The 27,612-nt window shown below is 45.1% G+C and overlaps 11 protein-coding genes across 11 annotated transcripts; 8 read left to right on the top strand and 3 right to left on the bottom strand.

Annotated features, from left to right (window-relative positions):
• Positions 1-635: 635 nt before the first annotated feature.
• Positions 636-1,712, bottom strand: AOL_s00112g11 (uncharacterized protein; the record flags this gene model as incomplete). Its single annotated transcript, XM_011127041.1, has 1 exon — positions 636-1,712. One exon carries the CDS (start codon positions 1,710-1,712, stop codon positions 636-638), a length of 1,077 nt encoding a protein of 358 aa, XP_011125343.1.
• Positions 1,713-1,934: 222 nt separating this feature from the next.
• Positions 1,935-2,255, bottom strand: AOL_s00112g10 (uncharacterized protein; the record flags this gene model as incomplete). Its single annotated transcript, XM_011127040.1, has 1 exon — positions 1,935-2,255. The coding sequence occupies one exon, from the start codon at positions 2,253-2,255 to the stop codon at positions 1,935-1,937; it is 321 nt and encodes a 106-aa protein (XP_011125342.1).
• Positions 2,256-4,137: 1,882 nt separating this feature from the next.
• AOL_s00112g9 (uncharacterized protein) lies at positions 4,138-5,691 on the top strand (the record flags this gene model as incomplete). Its single annotated transcript, XM_011127039.1, has 1 exon — positions 4,138-5,691. The coding sequence occupies one exon, from the start codon at positions 4,138-4,140 to the stop codon at positions 5,689-5,691; it is 1,554 nt and encodes a 517-aa protein (XP_011125341.1).
• A 1,834-nt stretch (positions 5,692-7,525) lies between these two features.
• On the top strand, positions 7,526-8,898 carry AOL_s00112g8 (uncharacterized protein; the record flags this gene model as incomplete). Its single annotated transcript, XM_011127038.1, has 7 exons — positions 7,526-7,583; positions 7,645-7,755; positions 7,823-7,862; positions 7,927-8,022; positions 8,082-8,617; positions 8,688-8,785; positions 8,860-8,898. The coding sequence occupies 7 exons, from the start codon at positions 7,526-7,528 to the stop codon at positions 8,896-8,898; spliced, it is 978 nt and encodes a 325-aa protein (XP_011125340.1).
• Positions 8,899-9,675: 777 nt separating this feature from the next.
• AOL_s00112g7 (uncharacterized protein) lies at positions 9,676-11,325 on the top strand (the record flags this gene model as incomplete). The annotated part of the gene is made up of 7 exons (XM_011127037.1): positions 9,676-9,693; positions 9,786-9,855; positions 9,937-10,053; positions 10,200-10,281; positions 10,359-10,496; positions 10,556-11,191; positions 11,256-11,325. The coding sequence occupies 7 exons, from the start codon at positions 9,676-9,678 to the stop codon at positions 11,323-11,325; spliced, it is 1,131 nt and encodes a 376-aa protein (XP_011125339.1).
• An 887-nt stretch (positions 11,326-12,212) lies between these two features.
• On the top strand, positions 12,213-15,118 carry AOL_s00112g6 (uncharacterized protein; the record flags this gene model as incomplete). The annotated part of the gene is made up of 8 exons (XM_011127036.1): positions 12,213-12,269; positions 12,351-13,012; positions 13,075-13,214; positions 13,285-13,439; positions 13,501-13,614; positions 13,679-13,948; positions 14,006-14,721; positions 14,818-15,118. 8 exons carry the CDS (start codon positions 12,213-12,215, stop codon positions 15,116-15,118), a joined length of 2,415 nt encoding a protein of 804 aa, XP_011125338.1.
• Positions 15,119-16,287: 1,169 nt separating this feature from the next.
• Positions 16,288-20,388, bottom strand: AOL_s00112g5 (uncharacterized protein; the record flags this gene model as incomplete). Its single annotated transcript, XM_011127035.1, has 5 exons — positions 16,288-16,433; positions 16,518-17,295; positions 17,358-18,915; positions 19,003-19,293; positions 20,336-20,388. The coding sequence occupies 5 exons, from the start codon at positions 20,386-20,388 to the stop codon at positions 16,288-16,290; spliced, it is 2,826 nt and encodes a 941-aa protein (XP_011125337.1).
• Positions 20,389-20,439: 51 nt separating this feature from the next.
• On the top strand, positions 20,440-21,579 carry AOL_s00112g4 (uncharacterized protein; the record flags this gene model as incomplete). The annotated part of the gene is made up of 2 exons (XM_011127034.1): positions 20,440-20,465; positions 20,691-21,579. 2 exons carry the CDS (start codon positions 20,440-20,442, stop codon positions 21,577-21,579), a joined length of 915 nt encoding a protein of 304 aa, XP_011125336.1.
• Positions 21,580-22,118: 539 nt separating this feature from the next.
• AOL_s00112g3 (uncharacterized protein) lies at positions 22,119-23,117 on the top strand (the record flags this gene model as incomplete). Its single annotated transcript, XM_011127033.1, has 6 exons — positions 22,119-22,126; positions 22,190-22,313; positions 22,401-22,428; positions 22,499-22,530; positions 22,599-22,794; positions 22,870-23,117. The coding sequence occupies 6 exons, from the start codon at positions 22,119-22,121 to the stop codon at positions 23,115-23,117; spliced, it is 636 nt and encodes a 211-aa protein (XP_011125335.1).
• A 746-nt stretch (positions 23,118-23,863) lies between these two features.
• Positions 23,864-24,772, top strand: AOL_s00112g2 (uncharacterized protein; the record flags this gene model as incomplete). Its single annotated transcript, XM_011127032.1, has 3 exons — positions 23,864-24,043; positions 24,162-24,571; positions 24,685-24,772. 3 exons carry the CDS (start codon positions 23,864-23,866, stop codon positions 24,770-24,772), a joined length of 678 nt encoding a protein of 225 aa, XP_011125334.1.
• A 1,258-nt stretch (positions 24,773-26,030) lies between these two features.
• Positions 26,031-27,143, top strand: AOL_s00112g1 (uncharacterized protein; the record flags this gene model as incomplete). Its single annotated transcript, XM_011127031.1, has 1 exon — positions 26,031-27,143. One exon carries the CDS (start codon positions 26,031-26,033, stop codon positions 27,141-27,143), a length of 1,113 nt encoding a protein of 370 aa, XP_011125333.1.
• Between the last annotated feature and the right edge of the window lie 469 nt (positions 27,144-27,612).

Here is a 27,612-nt window from a genome sequence, read left to right as displayed (position 1 = left end):
CGACTGGGAGGCGTTTTATTTCCTTTGACTCTTGGTTCTCGAATCTCTACTACCCAACGTTCCTAAAACCATGCTTTTCAAACTCTTATGACCTCTTTTTCCCCCTTCTCTTCTTTTTTCACTTCGCTGGAAGCCAAATACCTTTTTATCTTTTCGCTTCTCATGACCTATTCCAGAACCCGCATTTTTCTTTCTAATAGTAGTTCTTACCTGCATCATTTAACGGGATTTCTGTACACTCGTTTATCCGAGATTCGATTCATTACCACTCCTTTTTTTCGTTTTTGATTGGCATAGCTTGGGCCGTTTTGGAGGTTGCTTTACTTTTCTTTATACTTGTATGGCTTGGGGCTGGTTCATTAAAAAATCTTTTTTTTTTTTTTTTTTTTTTTTGATAATATTTGAGAATTGAGCTTTGATATCCTTGAATGAACTAATGACTCCGAGAGTTACAAATATCGCTGTAAATGTGTCATGTAATCGTATTAGTATATATGTAGAGGATTTGTTACAAGAAGTGGTTTACTCTTCTGGCATTATAATGCTGGATACCAGCACTAGCAACATTGAGATAAAGCTTTAATTAGGTATAGGTAAATATGGGTATTGGTGGGGTATAGGCATAGATATGTGGCTTATCGCGATTTGGATCTCTCCCGTGAGTCGCGACGTTTCCTGTGATCCCGGGTGTCGTCATCTCGATATCTGCGATCCTTCTCTCGATGCCGGTCATCATCTCGACGGCGACGGCGTCTATCCTCATCTTCATCATCGCGACGTCGCCTTTGCCTGTTATCGTCACTGGGACTTTCTCCCCGTTCGCGATCTTTTCTTGTTTCCTGAGGATCTCTATCTTTATCATCCCTGTCTCGGGGCTTGTCATGACCTCTGTCTCGATGATGCTTGCGTCTATCGTCACCTTCATCATCCCGGCCTCTGTCTCTGTGGCTGCGATGTGACCGATGTCTATGTCTATCCTTCTCACCACCACCACCACTTTCGTCCCTATCATCTCTATTATGCCGCCTTGAGCGATGATCTGATGAACTCTTTTTGTCCCTTCTCCTTGAGGGTTTCCGCGCCTCTCGTCCAGCCCTTGCCTCTTCGATCTCCTTTTTCTTTTCCCGTATTAGATAATCCTTCATCGGGTCATCGTCATCGTGATCTCTTTCCAACTTCGCAAGTTCGCGATCCTCCCGCCTTCTCTCAGCGACCTCTTCAGGGTCCAATCCACCATTCTCATCCTCATCCTCGCTCTCCTCTCTCCTCATTCGTTTACTCCTCCTTTCATCTTCCTCATCATTTCCACCACTCCTCCCTTCCTTTCCGATCTTCAACCCTTGGAATGCCTCCTCTGCCCCATCACCTTCCTTATGTTTATACTCGGCATGATCGACTCGAATCGTTCTTCCCAGTACAACAGCCCCGGTCAAATTATCCACCGCTAAATTCGTACTCCTTTGATCTTCATACTTTAGCCATCCGAACCCTCTGCTTTTACCAGTATCCTTATCGCGCGCGAGGTGGAGGTGTACGGGTTCACCGTATTGTGAGAAGATGGCGATTATATCACCTTCTGAGAGTTCGTAGGGAAGACCGCCGATGAAAACGTAGGCAGTGTGACGGTAGTCTTTATGCCAGGAGGCGGAGTCGGGAATGCCATTGTCGATTTCTTGCCGTGTTAGGGCGAGGGTTGAGCGGATTTGGTTCATGACTGGGAAAGGGTTTTTGGGAGAGATGGAGCGAGGAAGTCGCGTAAGGATTGAGGATTTGGTGGATTTGGCTGTGTTGGTGATGGTGTTGTATGGTGTCGCAGCTGGGAAGAATGCAACACAAGTGCAGTCCTGCTTCTAGGTATAGCTAAGTTCTGCCTCTCAGCTCAGTCAAAACAGAGGGCTCTGAGGTTTAATCCAAAGTTCAATGGCGTAGGTCTATTAGTATGCCTTCTGAGCGGTAGGTAATCCGTCTATTTCAGTATCAGTGATTCTAGGATGTGCAGATTCCTCAATCGCTCTTAATGATTCAGAAACAATCCGCTCGTCATCTGTCTGGAGGCCTATTCTAACCCACTGGTAGATGATGTGATATTCTGCCGGTTTGATGAATGATTTCGTTCCTAGGATATCTAAGGCGTATTTCGGGACTATGACTTTGTCTGTGATTTGTATGGGAAATTCCTCGATCCTGCCACTGCTATCGGCTTGGGCTTCTGGGAAGAGATAGCGAGGAAACCAGCTTAGGATCGAATAGATCATGCTTTAGGTAAATATCGTGGTAAGTAGGATATTTGGGATTATGGGTGCTATGATGTACTGATAGATGATTCATTGATGTCTGTGGTTGAAGGATGCTGACTACGTATACAGCGCTAGTTATTCAAAGAACATGAGGGGTTATGCTACTATCGTGTACTTATAACCCTTCCAATGGCGCCATACATAACCACTCAAATCTAACAACCTAGACCACAATTTTAATCAAGACGTACCCACGATCCTTCAATTGCGCAGCGAGAGTAAAAAGAACATACATTGTATTCTCCATTAATATCTTAGTTCGAAAGTCACCTGCGTCCCAAACACATTAGTAAGAACCGCTACCAGGATTCTAGCAGACGAACTCCACTGATCGACAAAACTATGGGGTTTGTGGGTTCCCTATTACAACATTTATCGAAGATCTATTCTTCTTGCTCTTGTCTTTCTGGGGAGTTTGCTAGCGATTTAATGGTACGTACCGGTAGATACCGATATACTATACCCCGCATGCAAGCGATAGTTAAGTGTATTACTATATGGTGGGTTAGCTAGAATTACGGTATTTCGAGTTTGATACCGAAATCGTGACGAAACACCTGTGGCTGATCGTCAAACCGGCGTCTACGATACAACTTTTTTTTTTATTTCCGTCAGATGGTGATGGCTCGTACCGCAGACATTTGTGGGAAAATAGCTATAGGTTCTGACGTTAGGATATGTATTGTTACGTAATATGCAGGTCGGTTTGTATTATATATTAGTTTTTTTGGAGAGATTTAGAAAGCATGAAGTTCATATGATGCTTCTCTTGAATCTAGGATACTGGAACATATTGGCAGTGAGCTTAAAACATAGAGAAGACAAGATCCCAATATTCCTTCTTTTCTTAATCGAGATCATAGACAGCAGACTGATTGCAAGGCTTGAGGGACTGGCGTTCGTGCGTTGTAGATGTTGTATTTACAAATCCCTGTTTCGTGGAACCATAAGTGTACACTTGGAGATATCGATAACCTCGAATTCTTCCAAGACTCGAGACAATGCAATACAAAGTCAACAATAATTATGGAAGTAGTGGATACCACTCGAATATAAAATTAAACTCCTCATCTAAGCCCTGTCCGCTACCCGCTTTTATTTCAGGCATTCCTAGGTCATGATCTCGAATCAAATCATTTTAGAAGGTCTTAGCTTGGTGTTGAACTCAACTTCTATGCGTCATAGCACCCTGGTTCCCACGCTCTTCGCTTCAATGTCTCGCACAATGATATGACCCATAACGATTCACACCAGCCGCTCCAAGCCGCCATAAAACCCTTTTCCTTTGTCCTCTTCCTCTTCACTTCCATCTTTATCGCCCTCATCATCTTCATCATCGCTAGTCCTACCGCTGAAGAATACCTACGAATCTCGAGATGGCCGCCCCACCTCCGCCGTCTACCCCTGCTGCGCAAGCAGACGACTTGTTGAAGCGGCCGTTGTATGGTGTGTAGTTACGAATTTACTATTGGAAAAGTTGGAAGCTAACTTCGGAGGGTTATAGCATTTGATATACCAAGAGAGTTGTTAAAGTCGCTTGTGGTGAAGGGGTCTGGACAGGATATTACGCCTATATCAGAACCCTTGGAAACGACGGAAGATGAAAAGCTTAAAGAGTTTTTGAAAGAGCCGGATCCGACTTCTGGGATGTCTTGTACACTGTGTGGAGTCAAGAGCAAGACAGTACAGGAACAGAGGTCGCATGCTAGGTCGGATGTTCACAGGTTCAATATGAAGAGAAAAATTAGGAAAGAGCCGCCAGTGTCTGAAATAGAATTTGAGAAGATGATCGAAGGTATTTACTTAACCACCTGGGTGTTAGTGTTTTGACTGGGTATTGATGGTATTTCTAGCACTGGACGAATCGATATCAGGCTCTGAAAGCTCATCGACAGAGGATGAACAGTCCTCGGATCCACTGGCGACTTTGCTACGAAAGAAGGCTACAATAAAAGCTGCCGAGGAACTCGGAGAGGATTCACCCAGAAAGCCGAGAACTCCGATAATATGGATGTCGTCGCCAATGCTCCCAGAGTCTACATACGTTGGAGTATACCGAGCAATCCTGCCGGATTCCACAGAAGAGAGCGAAGTCACCCAAATACTTCCTACCCTACAGACACAAACGACAACGGCTCTTCCTACAGCTTCGGATCCCCACGTTTTCCTATGTATGATCGGTGGTGGGCATTTTGCGGCTATGATAGTATCACTTATTCCGAAATTGGTAAAACGCTCTGGGGTGGTCGAGAGAGAAGCTGTGGTACTTGCACATAAGACGTTCCATCGTTACACGACCCGTCGAAAGCAGGGTGGTTCACAATCTGCAAACGACAATTCCAAAGGCACGGCCCACAGTGCCGGTAGCTCCCTCCGTAGGTACAATGAAGCTGCTCTAACGGCAGATATAAGAGAATTGTTGGGGAATTGGAAGGAGATGCTTGATTCTTCGAGTTTATTGTTTATTCGTGCTACGGGGACAAGTAATCGGAAAACATTGTTTGGTGGTGATAGCCCGGTCATCAGGTCGACAGATAAGAGAATACGAGGGTTTCCATTTACGACGAGACGGGCGACGCAGAGCGAACTTATGAGATGTTTTGTGGAGGTTACGAGGTTAAAGGTATCGAAAATTGATGAGACGGTTACCGCTGCACCTGTGGCAGCTACATCGTCGGCACCTACGCCTAAGGCACCTGTCGCAAAGCTGAAGCCTTCGAAGGAAGAAGCATTGAAATTACAACATACGACAACGTTAACAACATTGCTCCGTCGGTCGAAAGCACCGGCGATAATTACATACTTGAATTCGAATAAGTTACCATTTACGTATTATTTTACACCTACCAACCACCATACACCCACCTTACTACATCTAGCAGCGTCACAATCACATCCAACAATTGTGCTAGCACTGCTTACAAAGGCACCTAATGGGAATAAGGAGTCTGCAGATCCTACGGTCAAGAATTCGGCGGGGAAGACGCCCTACGATCTCGCTGGTGATAAAGCCACCCGTGAGATATTTCGGGTGGCCCGACAGGAGCTTGGAGAAGATAGGTTCGACTGGGAATTGCTTGGAGTAGGGTCCTCGATTTCACGGAAAGAGTATGACGAAGCTACAGAGCGTGAAAAGACGGCGAAGGATGCTGAGGAGAAGGACAGAAGGGATAAGGAAACTGCAAGGTTAAGGAATATGCCTGATACTGGCAGCAGTTCTTCGGCAGCAAGCAAAGGCGGGAAGAGCTTGGCCGAGGTATTGGGAACCAACGCTGCTACAAATGCGAGGGAGGAAGAAACTAAAGGCTTGAGCGAAGAGGCGAAAAGAAGGCTAGAGCGGGAGAGAAGAGCTAGGGCTGCGGAGGAGAGGATGAAGCGGTTAGCGGGGAAGTAACTATAGCTATATAGCAGCCGAAGCTAGGTGTGATTTTTATTTCATATATCCCCGGGCCCCTCCAGTGGCATACCCGCGCATACATTGCATAGAAAGAGCGTTAGAGGCGTTTGGAATGTATATCTATTGTGGTTTTGGAGACGAATAATATACTTAAGTACGTATAAAACTTTGGAATTGCAATTGATATATCCGCACGGATGTTCGAGCCCGCTCCCGGCCCGAACCCACAAAACCGGCGAAGTTGCCAGGCAGTCACGAGATCTGGTGTGACCGCAGCACTGTAGAATTAAGGCCCTTGTCATTCTTTGCATGACCGCGGCTGGTATGGTCGTCATTTGCATCTGTCGTTTAAAAGTTGGCTCTTGTCACGATGCTTGGCGCCAGGTTGGTGTACAGCGACGTTTTTCTGCCCCGCCTTGAGCTCGAGCTCTTTTTTGATCTTCCTTCGTTTTTCCATCGACGAATATCGATCCTACTCTCACCGACCCCGTTAATCCATTGCTGCTGCCGCTGTAATTTTGCTTTAGAAACAATAGTTTTTCTTACCTCTCCTACCTACCCAAGTATAATAGTTCGTGTGCTCAGCTATCCCAGTCTTTTTTTTTTTTTTTTTTTAAACGATACATCGCAACTTATATCGATTCTATTTATTATTTATCATATTTGGCCGGGTATTTTTTTTCGAATTTTGATCGCTCGCTTTCCATCGAAGGTTTCTTCTCCCTTCTCTCTCCAACCATCTCGCCACCATCTCTCGCAATCCACCCACAAAACTAGTATATATTCTAGCTACTTCAGTACTTCCTACTTATTTACTTACAAGATCCTTGATATTATATTATAGCATACCGGTGCTATAATATACCCCCAGCTTTTCGTATCCGATTACATTTTAGCTCAATCATTTCGTCTTCCCACTCTTTCCGACATACCACCGCCATCATTATTTCGAATATTCCTGCAATTCCTCGCTCTTTTTTGGAACGAAAACTGCTGCTCCAGGGATCCCTTTCGACCAAGTCCTGCAATTGTGGGCCATCTGCTGCTGCAAGGTGACTGAATAGCTGAAGCTAGCGCACCCATCTGCCTAAATCCAGTCCTCAGGGTGAGTTAAAGGTTACATTTCCATAACTTGACAGCACTTGAAACCCCTCACTTCCGGTCTGCGACTTTCAATCCTGACTTTTCTCAACTGTCTTTCCTCTTCGTTGTTACCAATCTTTCCTTTTCTCTCGCGTCATAGTGTTTTCCCTTTTCGGTTTGACTCGGTACCGCGGTGTGCATTGTTCTAACTGGCGAGAAAGCTGTAGGCTGTACAGTTCTCAAACATACATACTTATTTCTCCATATATCGAACATCAAAGCTTTCGATTTTCTATATCTCCTACGATAACCTCTCACGAATATATTTCACGACGTCACGAATCTCTTAGATCGAAGACCCCTTATTATTATTAATATCAATCTCGAAACTTCAAATCTCGTCCAGCTTTTGGCCGATAGCTTGCGGACCCCGCAACCCCTCCATCTGGCGTGGCGCTGTCTCCACACGACCAAGTATCAAATCTCCTACAATCCGCCCTTTACATAACGGATCGATCCTCTCCTATATATCTGCTGCGAAAACCAATCCTACTCGCTCCTACGAATCTACTGTCTTCTAATATTCACGCCTACAATCGGTTTTCACGAACGTTATATTCAAAACCTATACTGTCCCCGATATAGCTGGCTATCGTTACTCCCGCTCGAATTAAAATTTCTTTTATTTTTTTTGTTCTTTCTCTATAATTTCTCTTTTCTTTATTTCTTTCTGATTTGATATTTCAACATGTCTGCGGATCAGTATCCTACACCGCAAAAGTCGCCGAGTCCGGTTCAGACGACATGTAGGTTCTAAGGCCTGGAGACCCTGATATAATACCGTTAACTAACTATTTTGATGTCTAGCTACTGCACGTATCGTTCCTTTGACTTGTCACGGGCATTCAAGACCTGTCACACATCTATCATTCTCTCAATTTGTTGATGATAACTACTTTCTTATTTCTGCTTGTAAAGGTATATATACCATCTATATCACCTGAAGTTTTTGGACACGTCGAACGGCAGCTAACTTAACTGATAGATGGCAATCCAATGCTACGTGATGGTATTACTGGCGATTGGTTAGTGTTCCTTTGGGACCTTATTTTGTGTTCCAAGGAGCTAATGTGGGATCGACGTCTTTAGGATTGGGACTTTCATTGGCCACAAGGGTGCTGTGTGGCAGGCTAGACTTTCTCGCAATGCTCATTTGGCAGCTACTGCATCCGCGGATTTTTCAGCGTGAGGTGCCATGATAATTTCTCTTATGGGAAAATATACTGAAAATATTTTTGATATAGAAAAATCTGGGATGCATTCACTGGCGAGACATTGCAAACGCTGCAGCACAACCATATCGTGAGATGTGTGACTTTCTCTCCGGACGACACCCAGATATCCACCGGAGGGCCGGAGAAGAAGCTGAGGATATACGATTTGAATAAGCCTGACGCTACAGAGATTGGCCCTGGTGCACACAATGGAACTATCAGAACGGTGTCATGGTCGGGGGCGAACCCTAACATTGTCGTCTCCGGTTCCGAGGACAAATATATTCGATGGTGGGATGTGCGAAAGAGGGATATTGTGTCTGCATACATGGTCGACGAACCCCTTGCCAGCTGTGAATTCTCAACTGATGGGAAGATATTGAATGTATCGGCTGGAAAGTCGGTATACTTCTTCGATGGGGTGTCTGGAGGGCTGTTGAAGAGCGTCAAAACAGAATACGATTGTGCGACTGTGACACTCGATGCACCAACCAGGAAGTTTGTCACGGGAGGCAGTCAGGATACTTGGGTTAGGGTATATGATTTTGATTCTGGGAAAGAACTAGGTGAGCAATGGGACATGTGATAGCAAGATCCATCAGAATGGAAGATGATGCTAATAATTTTGCTTTTCAGAGGTGAACAAGGGCCACCATGGACATATTTGGTCTGCTAGCTTTTCGCCAGATGGGAATCTTTATGCGACTGGATCTGAAGACGGGACTATCAAGTTGGTGAGTTTTGATTTAGTCTTCTTTTGGTATTACATGTCGCGTAGGTGATACTAACGAATCCCGACTTGATATAGTGGAAATACACAGCTCAACCGTACGGTCTTTGGCAGTAGTCACCTTAGAGCGGAGCGGTATGTGTGTCTCTCTGGCCACCCCGTAGTAGCAAATACAAAGTACTCTAGATGTATTGTGATAAGAGCTAGAGGTCGTGAACTGGACAATGCAATACAAATGTCACGGACTCCGGATGCGGGGTGGGGGCAGAGAAACATGCGAGATCTACCATAACTACTCCCTCAAACAGCGTGTGAGATATGCTAATGCGTAAATTCATACCTACACACCAATACGTAATGTCCGGAGTCGAGGAGTAGAAAATTATATTAGTGAAGTCAGGTCCGAGTGCATGGACCTCAGTAATTGGCTAGCACTCTGGCCCCTGAATTCGGCTGGCAATGGCAGGGTTCAGTCGTCTGGTGTTTAATGTTTTCGGCTGTGTCGAATTTGGTGTGGTTTGGTTTGGTTTGGGCTGCTCGCTGCTCAGTTTTCCCCTTAATTGGCGACAACGGGGCAGCTCTAATCTCAAAGCCTCTCAACTACCAAATTCCCCATCAACACCACCTTCCTTCTCCTCATCACCACCCATCCCCCATCGACAATTGTGACCAAGACGCTCCATCGTTCCATCGTCGCTGTCTGGACCCCTTCAATCCACGTCCTCCTTCCCGATATTGATACTTAAACGATCCTTTATCACCCCAATTGTAAGCGAACCGGAGCTATAGTTTACCAGTCGGGGAAACCTACTATAATTTCAGGGGACATCCAGCGATTAACCAGCAGTCTATCTTCATTCTACAGTCATCTTCATCCACATCAACACCGTCAACATGTCTGGTCTAAGCGCCGTACGTTCTCAAGTTCTGTTCTAATAAGCCAATCCCCAGTACAAATTCGCGTGACATGAGCTCACTAACTAATTGCGCGTCGTTCTCCACAGACCCGAAAGAAGAAGAACATCAAAAAGGGAATCCAGTTCTGCTTGATGGTATGCGGTGCCTCAGGGACAGGTTAGCATCCCGAGTCATCGCCTGTATATCTTCAATGGACGGAATGGTAGCTGATATATCTTTGTTCTACTAATTGTCTAGGCCGAACTACATTCGTCAACACCCTTTGTGGCCAGAAGGTCCTATCGAGCAAGGAGTGCGATGACCCAACCTCAGCTCATCAAGAAGAAGGCGTTCGTATCAAGCCTGTTACTGTTGGTGCGTTCCCTCTCGCTTTTTGGACGCGTTATTTGTACCCTTTTGTGCTTTTCTTCCCCCTTCTAGTATACTTCTCCATTTTGTTTCATTACACAGGGTTGCGGTTCAGATTCGAGCTTAAACTAACCCCCCAATTGAAATACCAGAGTTGGACGAGGAGGGAACTCGTATTTCCCTTACCATCGTCGATACCCCCGGGTTCGGCGACCTGATCGATAACGAGGCCAGGTACGCTTCTGTCGTATAATATATACTCTTCCATTGGATAAAAATGGACTGACGGCTGAGTGTTTGTGTCTTTACAGCTTCTCCGAGATTGTTGGGTACCTTGAACGACAATACGACCATATTCTCGCTGAAGAGTCTCGTATCAAGCGTAACCCAAGGTTCCGCGATAACCGTGTGCATGCTCTTCTCTACTTTATCACTCCTACAGGCCATGGGTAAGATATTTCCCCGGGGGTTTCGATGAGAAATGATTATGGTATTAACTATTTGTTAGCCTCCGTGAACTCGATATCGAACTAATGAAGAGGCTCTCTCCACGCGTCAATGTCATCCCAGTCATTGGCAAGGCCGACTCGTTGACCCCCTCTGAGCTTGCGGAGTCCAAGAAGCTCATCATGGAGGATATTGAGCACTACCGCATCCCTGTCTACAACTTCCCCTACGACGTTGAAGAGGACGACGAAGATACCGTTGAGGAGAACGCCGAATTGCGTGGGCTTATGCCATTCGCTATCGTCGGTAGCGAAGATATCGTCGAAGTCGGCGGCCGCAAAGTCCGTGCTAGACAATACCCATGGGGTATTGTCGAAGTTGAGAACCCACGACACTCGGATTTCTTGGCTATTAGGTCAGCTCTACTACACTCGCATCTGGCTGATCTCAAAGAAATCACCCACGATTTCCTCTACGAAAATTACAGAACGGAGAAACTTTCCAAGTCTGTCGATGGCGGTGCTGCGGAGGATAGTACAATGAATCCTGAGGACCTTGCTAGCCAGTCCGTGAGGTTGAAGGAGGAGCAGCTGCGTCGTGAGGAAGAGAAGTTGAGGGAGATTGAGCTTAAGGTTCAACGTGAAATCAATGAGAGGAGACAGGAGTTGCTTGCCCGTGAATCCCAGCTCAAAGAAATGTACGCATACCCCAATATCCCAAATTCTAATTGTTGGAAGTTGAAGACTAATTTTATGGTGTAGTGAGGCGAGATTGGCCCGTGAACAGAAGGAGTTGGAAGAAGGAATCCCGGATGATGCAAATGGTCATTAGATCGTTTCCTTTGATACCTCTTTATCATCTTTTAGCGCTATTGACCACCCACCTCAAGACGAACACGAACGGCTATTACTATTGAAGCAGAGAAGCGGCGTTAATACATGATTGAATACTAGAAAAAGGTACCTATTTATATAGACTGCTCTTTTTTTGGTAAGATCTTGCTACCAGCCTTCTTTTTGAACCAAAGAGCATGTTGTGAGCTGGAATATAAAGCGCTTGCTCCTTGGTCCTGTACCCGAAGCCCTTCTTTGTTCCTTGCCTACGTCTTTTCTTTCTTATCATTTTTATACCAGACCCTCTTCTTCCTTTTTTTTACTTTTCTACCACATTTCTTCATATTAGTATTCCCCTACCGTCTAATCGTGCTGAAGACGATACATCGCCGTTCCTGGTCCTACTACTTCTAGTATTATATAGCTTTTGTAATTCTTCTTGTAACGAAGAGAGAAAGAGAGAAATGTGAATTGTGTTTGTTGAAGTCCCGTTGTAAATGGAATGTGGTAGAAACCCAGGTTGGCCTGGGTTGTTGCGTGAGAGCTGCTTTGTCACGCAGCAGCCCGCTAAACACCAAGTTAGCTAGGTCATTTATTGCCTGGAAGCTTCGTAAATACGGATTCGGTTGGCACGTAATGCTACAGCTTGGAGGCTTGCTCCGACCTCATTCACCCCTGCTACTATAACCAAGTAGCAGAACCTCAAGGATCTAATCACTTCATCCTTCCACCCTCCAGCTTCTCGAGACTCATATTCACGCGTCAATATCTTCTTATTCTTCGACATAATATCTCTACTCTCCACTACAACCGTATTCCATTTGTATCTGGCGCCCGTTATCGATAACCCCACGCCCATCCTAGCTCCAACATCCCACCACAGTCATGGCGAAAGACCTGCCTTTTAAGCTCTCCCAGACGCTTGTCGGGCATAATGAAGATGTAGGAAGCTCACAAATTTATTTGTACCTTTACTTCTGGAGTAAAATTGGACTAACAGTAACCTCTTAACTCGATGTAAAGGTCAAAGATGTCCTATTCGTTGACCCCGCCACTATCATCTCCTGTTCTCGTGATGCAACTGTCCGAATATGGAGTCCCTTGGTTGGAGGGGAGGATAATAAGGACAAAACAGATCCTCCACAAACGTCTGAAACTACAGCTGAGGATGATGCGCCCAACCCACCATCCACAACCACGTCGACTTTCGTCGATACCATAAACTCCAATGCCCAGGGATTTGTCAACTGTCTTGCCTATATGAAACCCGATGCCGACCATCCAAAAGGGCTAATTATCAGCGCTGGACAAGAATCCTTAATTGACGTTCGACCACCTGGATATCTTGGTCCCGATGCTGCATACCTCTTGATCGGGCATTCGGGGAATGTCTGCTCCCTTGATGTCCACGGAACTACTATTATTAGTGGTAGTTGGGATAAAACCGCTATCGTGTGGCAAAATTGGGAGAAGAAGTACGTTCTTGAAGGACATACGGCTGCTGTATGGGCTGTCATGGCGGTTTCGGATACAGAATTCATCACAGGATGTGCGGATGGGAAGATTAGATGGTATCGAGAGAATAAACTTTATAGATCGGTGCAGGCGCATACTCAGCCAGTTAGGGGGATCCACAAGTTGAATGATGAGAAGGACGGGGCGTTCATTAGCTGTGGAAATGATGGGTGCGTTTTGAGACGTTTCCGTGTGGATTCTGGGGCATTTACTTACAATAAGTGATATTTAGGGTCATTAAGTCCTGGTCCGCAGAGGGAAGGGAAATCGAAACGGTCTACGCTCATAATGCGTATATCTACTCTGTCACGGTTCTGCCAAACGGAGAATGGGCATCGTGTGGTGAAGATAGGACTTTGAAAGTTTGGAGAAGTATGTGGGCCTTTTCTATCTTAAACCATAATCTGCGAGCTTGCTGCTGACGGGTATATGACGACTATAGAGGCACAATGTTTACAATCAATCTCCCACCCTTGTATAAGTGTCTGGTGTGTTTCGGCCAGTCCCAATGGGGACCTAATTACAGGAGCCAGCGACGGAGTTTTGAGGGTTTGGTCGAGGGAGCCTGAGAGACAAGCAGACGAAGAGACATTGAAGGTATTTCCGAAACTTCTACGTTATATAAATTGGAATCTGGGTACTAATTTGTGGACTTAAGGCGTATTCCGAGGCCATTGCGAACCTTACAATTGCTGAGGACACTATGGATATTGATAAAGCATCCCTACCTGGAATGTCCGCCCTCGGCCGTCCTGGAAAGCATAACGGAGAGGTATGGTAGCCCTGCGAATATTCACGAGGCAGTTTTGTTCTGATATATATTCCAATGAATACAGAAAATCCATATCAATAACGATGGCAATATCGAAGCATACCAGTGGTCATCCTCTGAGACCACATGGGAACAAGTTGGCGTCGTTGCGTCCGCTGTTAGTAGTGGAAGGAAGGTTGAGTACGAGGGTCAATTTTACGATTATGTCTTTGACGTCGATTTCGAGGAAGGGCAGCCACCAAAGAAGTTGCCGTTTAATGCGGCACAGAATCCATGGGATGCAGCAAGAATTTTTTTGGAGAGGAATGAGTTGCCAATGTCGTATTTGGATACTGTGAGTTTCAGTTTCTATCTTATTTGGGGTATACTCACTAACAGGTGTCTTCTGTAGACGGCCAACTTTATCGTTCAGAACACGAGAGGAACTCAAATAGGTACCTCACAGCAGCCACAGTTACCGGCCAGCGCAGATCCGTTCGGTATTGAAAATAGATACCGTCCTGGTGATGAGCTTAATCAACCACCACCTCCACCACCAGAACCTCCAAAATTGCTTCCATGGAAGACATATCTCGATATCGCTAATGTGAATCTCGAGGCGGCAACCAAGAAGATTCTTGAACATAACGCACACTTCCTTTCCCTGGGGCAGAAAGAAAAGTCCTTGAACGATGAGGATATAGAAACCCTGAAAGCATTGACCGGGTTTTTGGCGAAACCGTCGGCACCAACATCGGCTTCAGCTAAGGGGTCCGCTGCTGTCAAGAATGGACTTGCGCTGTTGAACAAGATCATTACTGAATGGGAAGGTGTTCGAAATCTTGCTGCACTAGATCTTCTTCGAACCTTGGCAAGATACAGTCCCGCTGTTGTCCTTCAAGATGAGGATTTACTCGATTTTTTGGATGCGACTAGATGCTTCGACTCTGCGTCTCCCAGCCATGTGACCTTCGGATCACGAGTTTTGGTAAATTTGTTTCACCATGCTGAGGGTTTAGAGTACGTTACTGGATCTAAGGCAGTTGATATTATGGAACGTGTTGGAACGGCGGTGGACGGTAGTAAGAATAGGTTGGCGCTTATTTCTGCGGACACATTATCTTTGAAGTAAGATACCCTCTTCTTTCTTTTAATTTTTTCCTTCTCTGTCTGAGAGAGGTGACGCTGTTCTTTTTACTAACGTGGAATCTTCTAAAACAACAGTTTCGCTGTCTACTATTCGAAACAGAAAGACATGACCTCCGAACAGAGGTCAATCTGCTTGTTACGGCCTCTGCTCAGGCGAATAGATATGTTTAGTGATACAGAGGCCCTATACAGAGCTATGATGGCGCTTGGGACATTGATGGCGACTGGGAAGAGGGGCTTTTGGGCAAAAGTGCATGACTTTGAGGCTCGAAGGACTATTGATGATGCGCTGAAAAAGATTGATAAAGAGAAGGAGAAGAGGATTGTGGATGTTGTGGCTGAAATAGATGTATTGTATGCGAATCATCCTAAATGATTCACCCCCCCTTTTTTTTGGTCTTTTGAAACTTGGATTGGAGGATCATGGAATGGATTGGGAGAGATGGTGGGGGTATCTGGAATAACCTTTTTTTTCTTTTGAATAAGGCTTTTTTTTTTGGTTCTCTTTTTCTTATTCTAGGGGGTAATACACATTGGCTATATTGTGACAAAAGGGCGGAAGCAGTATATTACTTTGTATAGCTAGCGGGTAGGGAGGTAGGTAGGCGGTTATCAACCTGCTTGGCTTTTGAGCACCTGCATCTTTGAGAGGGGCTTCCACATAAGCTTAAACTTACGGCCCTTTTTTTATATTTTTAAGAAGACGGAAGGGGGATTCGAATGCAAATGGCAATGGAAGGAGAACAAAGAAAGAATTACATCTATATATATATATATATCGGATCAATATACCAATATATGGAAGAGGATGCCGTAGTTTTCCCAGTTTTAATAATATATATAATAATATGAATTATCTCTCGTAAACCAAATGTTATATATGGGAGGTATACGTAAATATATAAGTATTAGAAATAATTATTAGCTATTGATATGCATGCGTGTCCCCGTTACGTATACTCCCCTGCCTAGCTAGCTGGCGAACTGGTGGGTGTTTAAACGTTTGTGTTATGTAATTCGCTCGCGCTCCTGTTCTTCTTTTTCGATTTTTTTACTCCGCTGCTTGCTTGCTTGGACCTCTAGCTTTGCATCTACCCCCTCCTCTCTCTCTCTCTACCCTTATCAGTTTATACAAAAAAGGGTATTTTTTTTGGTTCGTTTTTGTAGAAAGGAAAGGAAAAGGGGAAAATGCAACTCGTATGTTTGTGATACTCCTTACCAATGATGGTTATGCTGGCTAAAAGAAATTAATAAAAGAAGGAAAGAAAGAAAGGGAGAGAAAGCAAGTACTAATCAAAAGAAAAGGCTTTGGAGGTTATATGATCTGAAGGGTGGTGGTGGTGGTAGTGATGAAAGGAAAACGAAAGGCGCATGTACATGTACAACTACAATGACCATGACAATCGAGAGTTTGAAAAGAAGAAAGAAAGGAAAGAAAGAGGGCCAAGGGAAAAAATGTACCCGTCTCGTTTCTGGACAAACTAAGTAAGCATATTTTTTCCCTTTTCTTCTTATTCTCGTTCTTCTTCTTCTCCTCCTGGCTTTTTAAAAGCCTACTAGTCTCATCAACCCGTAACCAACTGTTATGACTAATATAAAAGCGGCAATGCTGCTCGGAACACCTCTGGTGATGAAATGGGTGACCCTTAGGTACCTTTGGCCGGTTTGGTTGTCTTCCATCATGATTGCGGCTATTTTTGAGAGTTATGTACGTTAGTAATCAAGAGTAATATGACATATATCTGCGGGAAGATAGAGAGGGAGAGAGAACATACTCATATTCGGAAACCCAGAAGTCGGCAGACCCATCGCAGCCGAACACATCAAAGCACTAACCATCACCAAAACCCTCGGATGCGGATCCTCCATCTGAGCACCAACCTGGCTCACAATAGGTAAAATAATCAAAGCAGCAACAGTATGACTGATGAACGTCGCAATAACAAGAATCAACCCGGCGAACGTAACGGCTACACCGTAAAGACTCATGGTATTCGTTACTTGTTGGATATGGCGAGCGATTGTATGCAAGAGACCTGATGAGTTAACAGCCTTTCCGAGTGATAACCCACCGGCTGCGAGGATGATGATCGTCCATAGGAAATTGTTGAAGTCTTCTTTGGTTAGGATACCGCTACCGAAGAACATTACGATGGGGATGATGGCTATGACGCCCATATCGCCAAATTCGGCTTCTAGACTCCCGGCGAAGCACCAAAGGACGATGGTGGCTACGGTTACGAAGGAGATGAAGTATTGAACACCTGTGAATTTGTCCTTGATGGGTCTGATGGGGACGATGTTTGTTCCACGGCCTGGTTTGAAGGTAACAAGGAGGATAGCCCAGATGGCGAAGATGGAGAGGATGGAGACTGGTAGGGCGACAACGAACCATTCGCCCCAGCTTGGTTCCGGTTTCATGTTTTTCAAAGCGATGATGTTTTGAGGGCTGGCGATTGGAGAAGCCATGCCGCCGACGTTGGAGGCAAGGGCGATGCCGAGGATCAAGGCTTTGCTCATGTTTGATTCTGCAGGGAGGTTTCGTAGCATTGGCTGTGGTAATTGTTAGTATATGGGGTACATACATATATTAATTGAGATGGGACGGTCTGTACCTGAATAAGAGAATAGCAAAGCACTGGCGCTGCAACATTGCTGATCCACATGCTGGCAACCATTGCCACGAACATATTTGTCAATAGCACGGTTCTAGGCCTCGTCCCTGCCATACTGACCACTTGTGTCGCCATTAATTTCGCAATATGGTATTTGCTCAATGCTGCGGCGATTGTAAACCCGCCGAGCAGCAGCATGATGACTGGTGTCCACATGGCCGCGAAGATGTATTTCGCTGTATCTTTGGCGTCCAACCGGGCATGCGGTTTCTCGTCTTCTCGGCATACTCTGAGGATAACCACAAGGAATGGTATCATCAGTGACGTTACGAACAGTGGGATGACCTCTGTTGCCCATAGTATAGACGCAAACACCAGGATCGCAAAACAACCCCTTTGCTCTGGCGACTCAAATATTGGTGCAAACAGTACTGCGAGAAATATTGCCGTCGCTATAATCAACGTAAAGAAGTTCGAACTAATGAGCCATCTTGGGCACGTGATCGTGCCTAACGGTGTTCGGATTTCGGTCTTCTCTGACGGTGCTTCGTCTCCTTGGCGTCGGGTGCGTTCTTCCGGAACATCGGCGCCGAGGAGTGTTCGTCTAATACCCAAATTGGCAGCTTGCGCCTTTCTTTCAATACCAATCATCTCCCTCCAAACCGTATTTCTCTCCCAAACGACATGTTCTCTCAAGTATAGTCTCAGCTCTTTTTTCGCTGTATCCGTGTCGTCATTAGTGATGAGTTCAGCGTATATGGCTTCAATCTTTGCGATTCCATTGCCCAAGTCTTTCGCCGTTTTATCTCTGAAAACGTACGCCGATTCCACGGACGCCGAGATGTACTTATCTCTTAAGTTCCGATTGAGAATCTTGTCGTACTTTTTCAGTGCCTTTGAAAAACCTGTTCTGTTGAGTTGAATGAATGACTTGAGCTCGACCATGGATACATAAAGATTGATCGTCCGTTTTTTGAGAGTGATACGTTCGTCGTAAAGAGCCGTAAGGATGCCTTCATTAAACTCATCGTATACGAGAGAGGTACGACGTTTTGCCTTCGATTGAGTGGCAGAGAGAAGATCGTTGCTACCGATTGTCCCAACCGTGGATCCTCGTTTACGCCGTTTCACATCCGCTGTGCTTGTGCTAATAAGCTCATCCTCGGAGTTCTCGGAGTCAGAGTCGGATTGGAAGCCCTTGTGTCTGCCATTGACGGGACTAAGTGCTCTCGGGCTGCTTGATGAGGCAGGACCTGGATTTCCGGCGTTTGAACGACGGCGTTTGCTGATGAATTGGCTTCCTTCAAGTTCGGCTGGAACACCCAGTTCGTCGAGTTGGTTCTTCACATAAGCGTCCTTATCGCGAATGAGTTCGTCGAGGTCAGCGTAGAGTTCGAGCTCTTTCAATTGGTAGAAATCAGCAATCTTTTGAAGTTCATTGTCGAGAGCACGTTTGAAGATCGGATCAGGGTCTGTGCCATCCTGGATGAGAGCAGTGTGTTCTTCGTCATCGGCTCGTTGGGCGGCTTCGTTGGCTTTCTTTTCGAGGGTATATATACTACATAGCAAAGTACCTTGAATTAATTACATGCCAATCCAATCAAAATTTAAAGAATGTGTTTTTCTGGAAATATAGAAAACCTACAGCTTCTTTAGATTGGAGTAGGCAATGTAATTTGAGCTCCATTCCGGAACGGCATTAAACTGAACGCTGTGACTGAACTTCATGTCGAGAAATCTAAGCCACTTGGCTTCCCGCCGTTTCTCACGGTCAGAGTCGAAAGGAGTGTCAGCGGTGGCGGATGAGTTGGCCTCGGCAGGCCTGGGTAGCTCTTGAAGCTGGTAGGACTCTGCGGGTTTAGAGCGACGAGGGTCGTCGTCGCCGTCGGCGTGTGAAAGAGTCCGAAAAGGAATGAGGCCGGACACGTTTGCCAACCTATTTTGTTGGTTTGCGAGAGTTAGCCGTTTGAAATCGGCAATAAATCGGCAGGAAGTTAAACAAAAAAAAAAAAAAGTTGAAGAAGAGGAAGAAGCCTTACGAGGGGAGGATCTTTTTAGGGATCCTGAGAGCTTATTTAAATATTTTTAATCTACCAACGACCAACGACCAACGACCAGCCTGCACTTTGATCGTTCCAGAAACCAGAAACAGTCACACGAGCAAGACAGGAAGACAAGAACGAGAACGAGGAGATTGGCCGGGGAATGCCAAAAAATTTTAAAAATTCTGATAGCGAGCGTGGGGACCAAGCAGGTACATGTACTTCTAGCTGGCTAGGCTCAGGACGTCGAAGGAACAGGAGTGTCTTGCCGACGACGGACGAATCATCGGGCGAGTAAATCGCAATTGTTGGAGGTAAGCAGCAGATGTTTCTTATTCCTGCCAGAGTAACTATAATAATAGTAGCGGTACTGGGTACATGGACCTTCGGTGGCGGTGGTGGGACTGACACGGGGGGAAACTGGATTGAGGAAGAGCGAGAGGCTCATGATGCGAATGGATGGTGTGCGTGGGTGGATTAGGAGGGATGGATGGGATCAAATCTGACGATGTGGTTCCTGAACAGCAGGTTAATTACGTGGAAGCTGCAGCGCCCAGTCTCCAAACCCTGCCCTGTTCGGGGTTCCCTGTGTCATATCTTCATCATAGCACAGCACCGTACCAGCCAATTCACTTCTCGTATTACAAGCAACATATTGTGAATAGATCTCTTTTTACGATATATCCAACTAATATATTACTCGATAGGTAAGTAGATATATAAGGGAGTAGAGTGGGGGTTTACTTCTGCTGCTGCTGCACCCGCGGGAAGCCAGGGAGATCTAGTTTAGTCTGGTCAACTGGTTAACATTAACGACAACTAAAAAGTTCCCGATTCGAGATTCGATCATGCGCCCAAATTCGGTTTGAACGTCTCCAACATCGATTAAATACTTAAAGGGCCGCAGCTGCAATCCAGACGAATCGGAGAACCCACCGAGCCCACGTTTTCGGTATTTCATTATTTCTCCATCTCATCTCTTTCTCCATGTTTATCTGATCGGTGCACCCGCTGACTGTGTTTTATCGAAGGATGCAACGATGCTCGATATCAACCAAACCCAGATGTAAGTCATATTTCGCATCACACGACATCCTCTCTATCTATTTTCCCTCTCACCCCCTGGCCTTGTACTTGTGCTTCTCCTCGTTAAAAGGTGACTTTTCTTACCGCCGTACGGGGGGCTGATGTTCTGGCTGGTGCCGCTATATTCCGTTGGTCGTTCTTGAAACCTTACTATCTCATACTAAAAAATTTCTAATTTTTTTTTCACCCCGGTCGAATGTATCAGTGTATCGAGAGAGGACCTCATCCCGCCGAAGTCTCCAGAGAGACCTGTTCAAACTGTAGACTGGTCTTCGATCCTTGGATATAGTCTCGGGGACTCTTCAGCCGCACAAGAAGACGAAGCCGAAGCCGAAGACGATGATATCTCGATAGCATCCAATCCACATCCCGCCGAAGTTTCTTTCCGACTATTTGCTCCCACAAAGGACGACACTGCCGCTACAAATGTACAAAGTTACATTCTGCCAGCCTCGCCGCCGCCGGAACAACAGGCTTTGCTAGCGGCATCCTTAACGGCGGATATCCCCCAAGTCCCACACTTCTCCGAGCAAGACGTCCAAAATGCTCACGCGACACATAGACCCACTACTTACTATCTTACCCCGCCGTTAGAAGAAGACGAACTTCATGCCACGAGGTTTCGTGATGTTGCTGTTTCCGGCGAACAGGTTTTGGAAGAAAGTCAGAAGTCATGGCCGGGGTGTGAGTTGTCATGGAGGGTCATGAAGTTGAGCCTTTTGGGTGGGAAAGATGGTGTCTCGGAACTGAAGAACGGGATGGTATCTGCATCGACGGCGACGGCGACGACGATTGTTCTCCAGGCAACGTCTTCGATAAAGGAAGGGAGGAAACGACATAGACCGAACAAGAAACGACGGATAATAATGAGAAAACGACGGGTAGCTAAAGAAGAAACGGAGGCTAAGAAGTCAAAGAATGCTATCAAGAAGAAGAATAAGAAGAAAAGAGCTGAGACAACGGCTGCCGTTCAGGCGATTGTTCACAAGAGAACTGAAGATGAAGATCGAGAGAAGAAGGCGAGGATGAACCGTCTGAAGAAAGAGAGACGGAAGAACAAGGTGAAAGAGGTCAAATCAGATCCCCAATCGTAGTGCATGGGATGATATTAATAGTAGTTATGACGTTATGAACATTCTATCGGACCCCTCTGCTGTATAATATTTATGATGATATGTATATTTTATGTATTAAAGCTACTTAAGCTATCACCAACATGTACCATACACTTCCCTTCGATAATATCAAGATACCCTTTACTTTAATTTAATATGATCAACCCCATCTTCATCTTTGATTTAACTAGAATATATCTACTTGACTTAGTACTCTAGTAGAAGTAGTAGGTAATAGGTAGCACTGCAAGTAGTGATCACGATGGTGGTGGTGGTGGTGGTGGTGGTGGTGGTGGTGGTGGTGTTGATAGGTATGCGACTGCGACTGTTTCGGGTTACTGCAGCAACTTGCCGACCAGCATTCATCCCACCTTCAAACCCGACTCAATCACCCCGCCACTAGCTCTACCAACTAACCAACTGCCACCTTCACCCAGCTGCCAATACTTCTATCAGCCAGTAGTCCATACCAACAAACCAACATACTTCATACATCACGTTCGTGCAAACAAACCACAATGGCGACGTATGTTCCCGTCCTTCAGTTAGAGAAGTCGTCCACCCGCTAACATAGGTACCGGCGTCGCAGAAAACCAGCTTTCCGACCTAGCAAGGCGCGACAGGGCGTCACAAGCTTCCATCTCCGACAGTATGCGCAGGCGACACTCGGTAGTGGTAGTCTGCGAAAGGTTGTTATGCTACCTGAGGGAGAGGTATGATATATATTCTAAAATACTATATGTACTTGCTTTATGTGTTCGATAGAGTGTGGCATGCTAACGTTCGGATGGTTACAATAGGATGAGAACGAATGGTTGGCATTCAATAGTACGTTACCTTACAGCAGAATTACAATATATCACTACGGTCGCTAAACATGAAGCTTTCGGATTTATAGTTGTGGATTTCTACAATCAGATCAACCTGCTGGTATGCGACTCTAGCCTTTTTACATAGTTGAGGTGGTGGCGGGTCAAGAAGCTGATGGACGATAATAGTTCGGGGCCGTCTCCGAGTTTTGTACGCCCATCACATGCCCAGAGATGAAAGCAACAGACGAGTTCGAGTATCTGTGGCAGGATGGTGAGAAGTACCGAAAGCCGACCAAGATGCCGGCTTGTCAGTATGTCGAACACTTGATGACGATGATTCAAAAGAATGTCGACGATGATCAAGTATTCGCATCCCGCAATGGTAAGAATTCATACTATATTACCTTCTCCTTACGGAGTAAGAGGAACCTTTGTGCTAAGAGAATACTAATTGAAGGAGTTGAATTCGCACCGGATTTTCGTAACCTAATCGTGCAATTCTTTAAACGTCTCGCCCGTGTCTATGCCCATATCTACTGTCATCATTTCCCGGTTGTTGGGGCGCTGGCATTGGATAAGCACATGAATACATCGTTCAAGCATTTTGTTCTTTTCGTCAAGGAGTTCAAGTTGGATCAGGGAAGGGACTACTGGGGGCCATTGAACGAGTTGGTCAATTCGATGATGGCAACGGCGGATCAGTAGAGCTTCGAGCTTAGAGCTTCACTGGCTTGCTGGCTTTTATGTAATATGGATCCATGGCTATGATTGCTTTTGACCGAATTGGCCCTCTTTTTTTTATTTTTATTGTATAACGTTCTGGTCGCAAGCGTTTTGGATATGCATTTGGAATAGCGAGGGGAAGGCGTTAGACGTTTTGTCATGTTTTCTAGGGAATTGAATGCAAAGATGACATATTTGGCTGGTCGTTTGGCAGTAATTAACAGCCGCCCAGCCGCATCAGCCTCCCCTTCTTTGCCTTCCATCTTTCCTTGCTGTCTTTGCCTCCAACCAAACCAAGCCAAACCAAACCTCTCAATCATCCTCGCCGCCACTTCTACTCTTCTTCTTCTTACTCTTATTCTTATTCCATCGCATCGACATCAGAAAACCTCCGAATCCTTTCCCGTCGCAGACTTGTAACCAACTTCCCCCCCCCTCCCGGAAGCAATTATAGGAATTTAGAATTAAAGCCGAAACTGTACCCCGTACCGCTTGCCGTACAGTGTGTGTGTGCCTGACAGTCGCCCAGACTCCCCAGCTTGCGTCAGCTGCCCTTTATCACCAACCTTCAAATCCGCAAGAAATAGTCAACCCCTTCAAACCCACTTTACTCTCTTCTTCTCTCTCTCTCCCTATCTCCTCTCGATTATCATTTCACCAACCATATCATTACCCACAAACAAAACGACTACATACGTACCTCTCCCTGACAAAGCATTTATACAAAGATGGCCAGCGTGCTAGATTCCGAACCCGGCTCCGAGCTCTTCGCTTCCTATGAAGCGGACTTTAAGCTGGTACAGGCCGACATCAGCCAGAAGCTTGAGCAAATCGCCGAACTTGCCGGAGAGCCGAAAAAGGCCGCCGTCAGGGCGGCGCAGAGAGCAGTAGAGGAAGCTGATGAAATTGTATGTTTTTTTTTTTTTCACCACTTTTTTTTCTCAATATTTCCGACATTTAATAGCTAGAATAAATTACTAATCTCTAAAATTGGGTCCTGGGTGCGTGGTAATGGTCATGCGATAGATCTCACAAATGCGCATAGAAGTCCAAAACATCCCCACAAACATCCGTTCCAAATTCTCGCCGCGAGTTCGAAACTACGACCACGACCTTGATAAATCCAAACAATCGCTCAAGCGCGCTGCCGCAGAAGCCGACCGTCAAAACATCTACGGCGGTAAAGGTCCACAAGGTCAAGATTCGGTATACGAACAGCGACAACAGTTATTGTCCGGGACCGAAAGATTGGAAAGGAGTAGTCAGAGGTTACAGAATAGTCAGAGATTGGCTGCTGAGACGGAGAATATCGGAGCGGGGATTTTGGGGGATCTGTACGGTCAGAGGAGTACGCTTTTACATGCTAGGGAGAATTTGTTGGAGGGGGAGGGGTATGTTAATAAGAGCGTGCAGACGTTGAGGGGGATGGCGAGGCGGTAGGTTTTATTTCCCTTCCTTTTCTCTGACATAGCGCGCCTATATGTGGAGGCGGGGTTTTAAAGATTGTTAAAAAGAAGGGGTTGCTAAAATGGAGATAAAAATTGTTTAGGATGGCGACGAATCGTATGATTACTATTGCGATTATTACGGTGCTGGTTCTACTTATCATTGCGGTTATTTTCAACAAGTTCAGGTAAAGGGTCGGCTGGAGTTTATGGGATTTAAATGGGGGGTTCGGGGTTTCTATATACGGTTGTAATTGCAACATTGAAGATTATGGAGAGGGCCGGAGGTTATGGGAAAAAAAAGAGAGATTCGAATGCCTTGATTTCCCCATAGTATCAGCTTTTGGGAGAAAGCGGGATTTGACTTTTTTTTTTTATATATACTTCTGGTCGCCGGAGAGGGTTCTTTCTATTATTGTGAATGTGTGTGTGTGTGTGTGAAGATTAACCTGTCTCCGAGTGAGAAGGCGGGTCATTATAATAACTCTTTTTTTCGCGTCCCTTCACTTCTTATAACTATTTCAGTACTTGAGGACTGCCCTGGGTGATTTTTACTTCCGATTGGATTGGTGTACTATACATACCTCTGACTTCTTCTTTTTCTTTCTTTCTTTCTTTCGAGCGACCTTGCTGTTTCTTCCCTTTTCTCTATTATCCTCGTTTGCTTTTTTTTATTCGTTTCTTTCTTTTCTCAATTTCGATTTCAATTTCAAATTAGAAGAATCCATTGTAGTAGTCGGGTAGTTTATCATATCATCTCGATTCACACTGGCGTTACCATCAGCCTTTTTTTTCCATTTTCCATTTCCATTTCTTACAATTTTCATGCATGATAACGGACCTGCATGGTTGCAACCCCCCGCACCTTCTTCCCTTTCAGAGTATGTACTAGCAGGTAGTTTGGGTTTTTTACCGGCCGGACGTAAAAGTGGCCGGCATTCCCGTTCTTTTTTAGCGTAATCTTTAAACCGATACCGCAGGTTAGGTTTGATATGGTACGATATGGTATGACATGGATGGAGCTCCAGAGAGGTTTACATAAAAAAGGGTGGTTTCGTCGAGCTAATCTCATGACGAAATGCAGTGTTCGTTTTCTCTCTTTTCGTGATAAAATAATTATAATCGGTACGGCTGCAGCCTTCTTTGTCGAGGCTACGTCTTTTTCATTTTCTTCTTCTTTTATTTTATATATATATATATATACCTCTGAAGTTATCAATTGAAACGAGATGGCACCGTTTTTACCGGCTTTCCGTCGATAGTTGGACCTCATCCGTAGAACCCGGCTATCTATAAACCCACCGCGCCAATATCGATATCTACATCGATATCACCTTCGATCCGAGTATCTCCAAATCAATCTCCAAGATAATCAAAAACAGTCATCGATATTATATAAGTATATACTTACTTAAGTATATATAATAATAATATTAATATAAAAAAAAAGATGACAACAACACCATACATCCCACTCCCACCCACAATAACCTCTCTAATCCTCATCCCCCCGATCCTGGACTGCATCGTAACCTACCTGTACACCCTGGACCTTCTAAGTCTCTCCTCGACATCGCTTACGATCCGAGCACATTTACTTTCTTCACACGCAGCTTGGCGGGCGATATCGTTTTATACACCGACGCGACCGTTGGAACAATGTCGATACGAGGAGAACGTTACGAGTGTTTTTGCGAGTACGATTGCGGTTCGGAGTCGTCATATAAGTCCTCGGACGTTGTCACCTGTTGGCGGGGATGGTGATGATGATATTGACGATAATAATATCGATAAAAAATACATCTTGGGAGATAATAAAGAGACAGATAATAAGAAGAAGAAAAAAAAAGATAGATACTTATCAATCGACACCACGCTTACAATACTAGCTAGATCACTCCCTTCGTTATCGATGTATACATCGATAGATCTGAGTAGAACCCTGGCTGATAAGTATCTATTAAGGGATTTGATAGATAATTGTTCCGGGTTGAGATATTTACGAATTGAGGATTGTCCGAAGGTTAGAATTGCGGATTTGGTGGTTGGGTTGTATGGAGTTGAGAAGAAGGTTTTGAAGGGGATCGGGAAGGGTGGAGGGGTTAGTTTTGTGGCGGAGGTTATGGGGAGGACGAGGGTTGTTGGTGGTACGAATACTACCAATACTATCTCTGGTATTAATGGTGGAGGGGGAGGAGGGGAGGGAAAGCTATTATCAAGACTAACACACATCCATACGAAAGAAGTTCGAGATGGATTATATCGATTGAACGAATTAAGAGACGGGGTCAGAGGGGAGATAGTAAGGGTTATGAGTCGGATGGAGGATGTATACGAATACCCTGAGTTACCACCAGTAGAAATAATATTGGATATCAAAGAGGTAGTGAGGAAGACGGTTGGGTTGAAGTTGAGGGAGATCAGGATCGGAGGGACGACGGATTTGAAGTTGAATCGGAGTAGTTATAATGGAACGGGATGGTTGGAGAGGTTGGCGTATTCGCAGGGGGATTATTTGTGGGTTCTGTGCGGACTTTTGGGGGTGCTGTTGGTTGAGATTTGATATATTTACAGAGTAATATCTACAAATATAAATATAAACCGGCTAAAAAGAGGTCGATTGGAACGAGCCAAGCGAAGATGAGCTACAGAACCGAACGAATATTTTTAATAAAATACTTAAATAAGCGAAAAGCAAAACAGGGCGGACTTTTTTGGTTGGGGGGACTTTTTAGCGAAAACTTATCTTCATATTTGAAGGCCTTAAGGAAAGTGGCCGAAAGTGATAAGGTCTGTATAGACGAGCTGGTTCCCTGTCGGTTGGTTGCATGGTTTAATATTTTTTTGAGTTTCTGATCTTGCACGGATTGTATGTATGTATTGTACCTCGCATGCGATTATATATTAAAGATCCTTAGATTTATTTTTATTTAAATATAGACGTTTGTCGGAGATGTCCTCCACCGAACATCGGCGTTTCGACGAAGCTTCGAAGGGTATCATCGTATGATATCATGCAGGTATTGCATTAT

Source organism: Orbilia oligospora, assembly GCF_000225545.1.
Source record: "Orbilia oligospora ATCC 24927 unplaced genomic scaffold scaffold00112, whole genome shotgun sequence".
Lineage (NCBI taxonomy): Eukaryota > Fungi > Ascomycota > Orbiliomycetes > Orbiliales > Orbiliaceae > Orbilia > Orbilia oligospora.
This window is presented reverse-complemented; position numbering and strand designations above follow the sequence as displayed.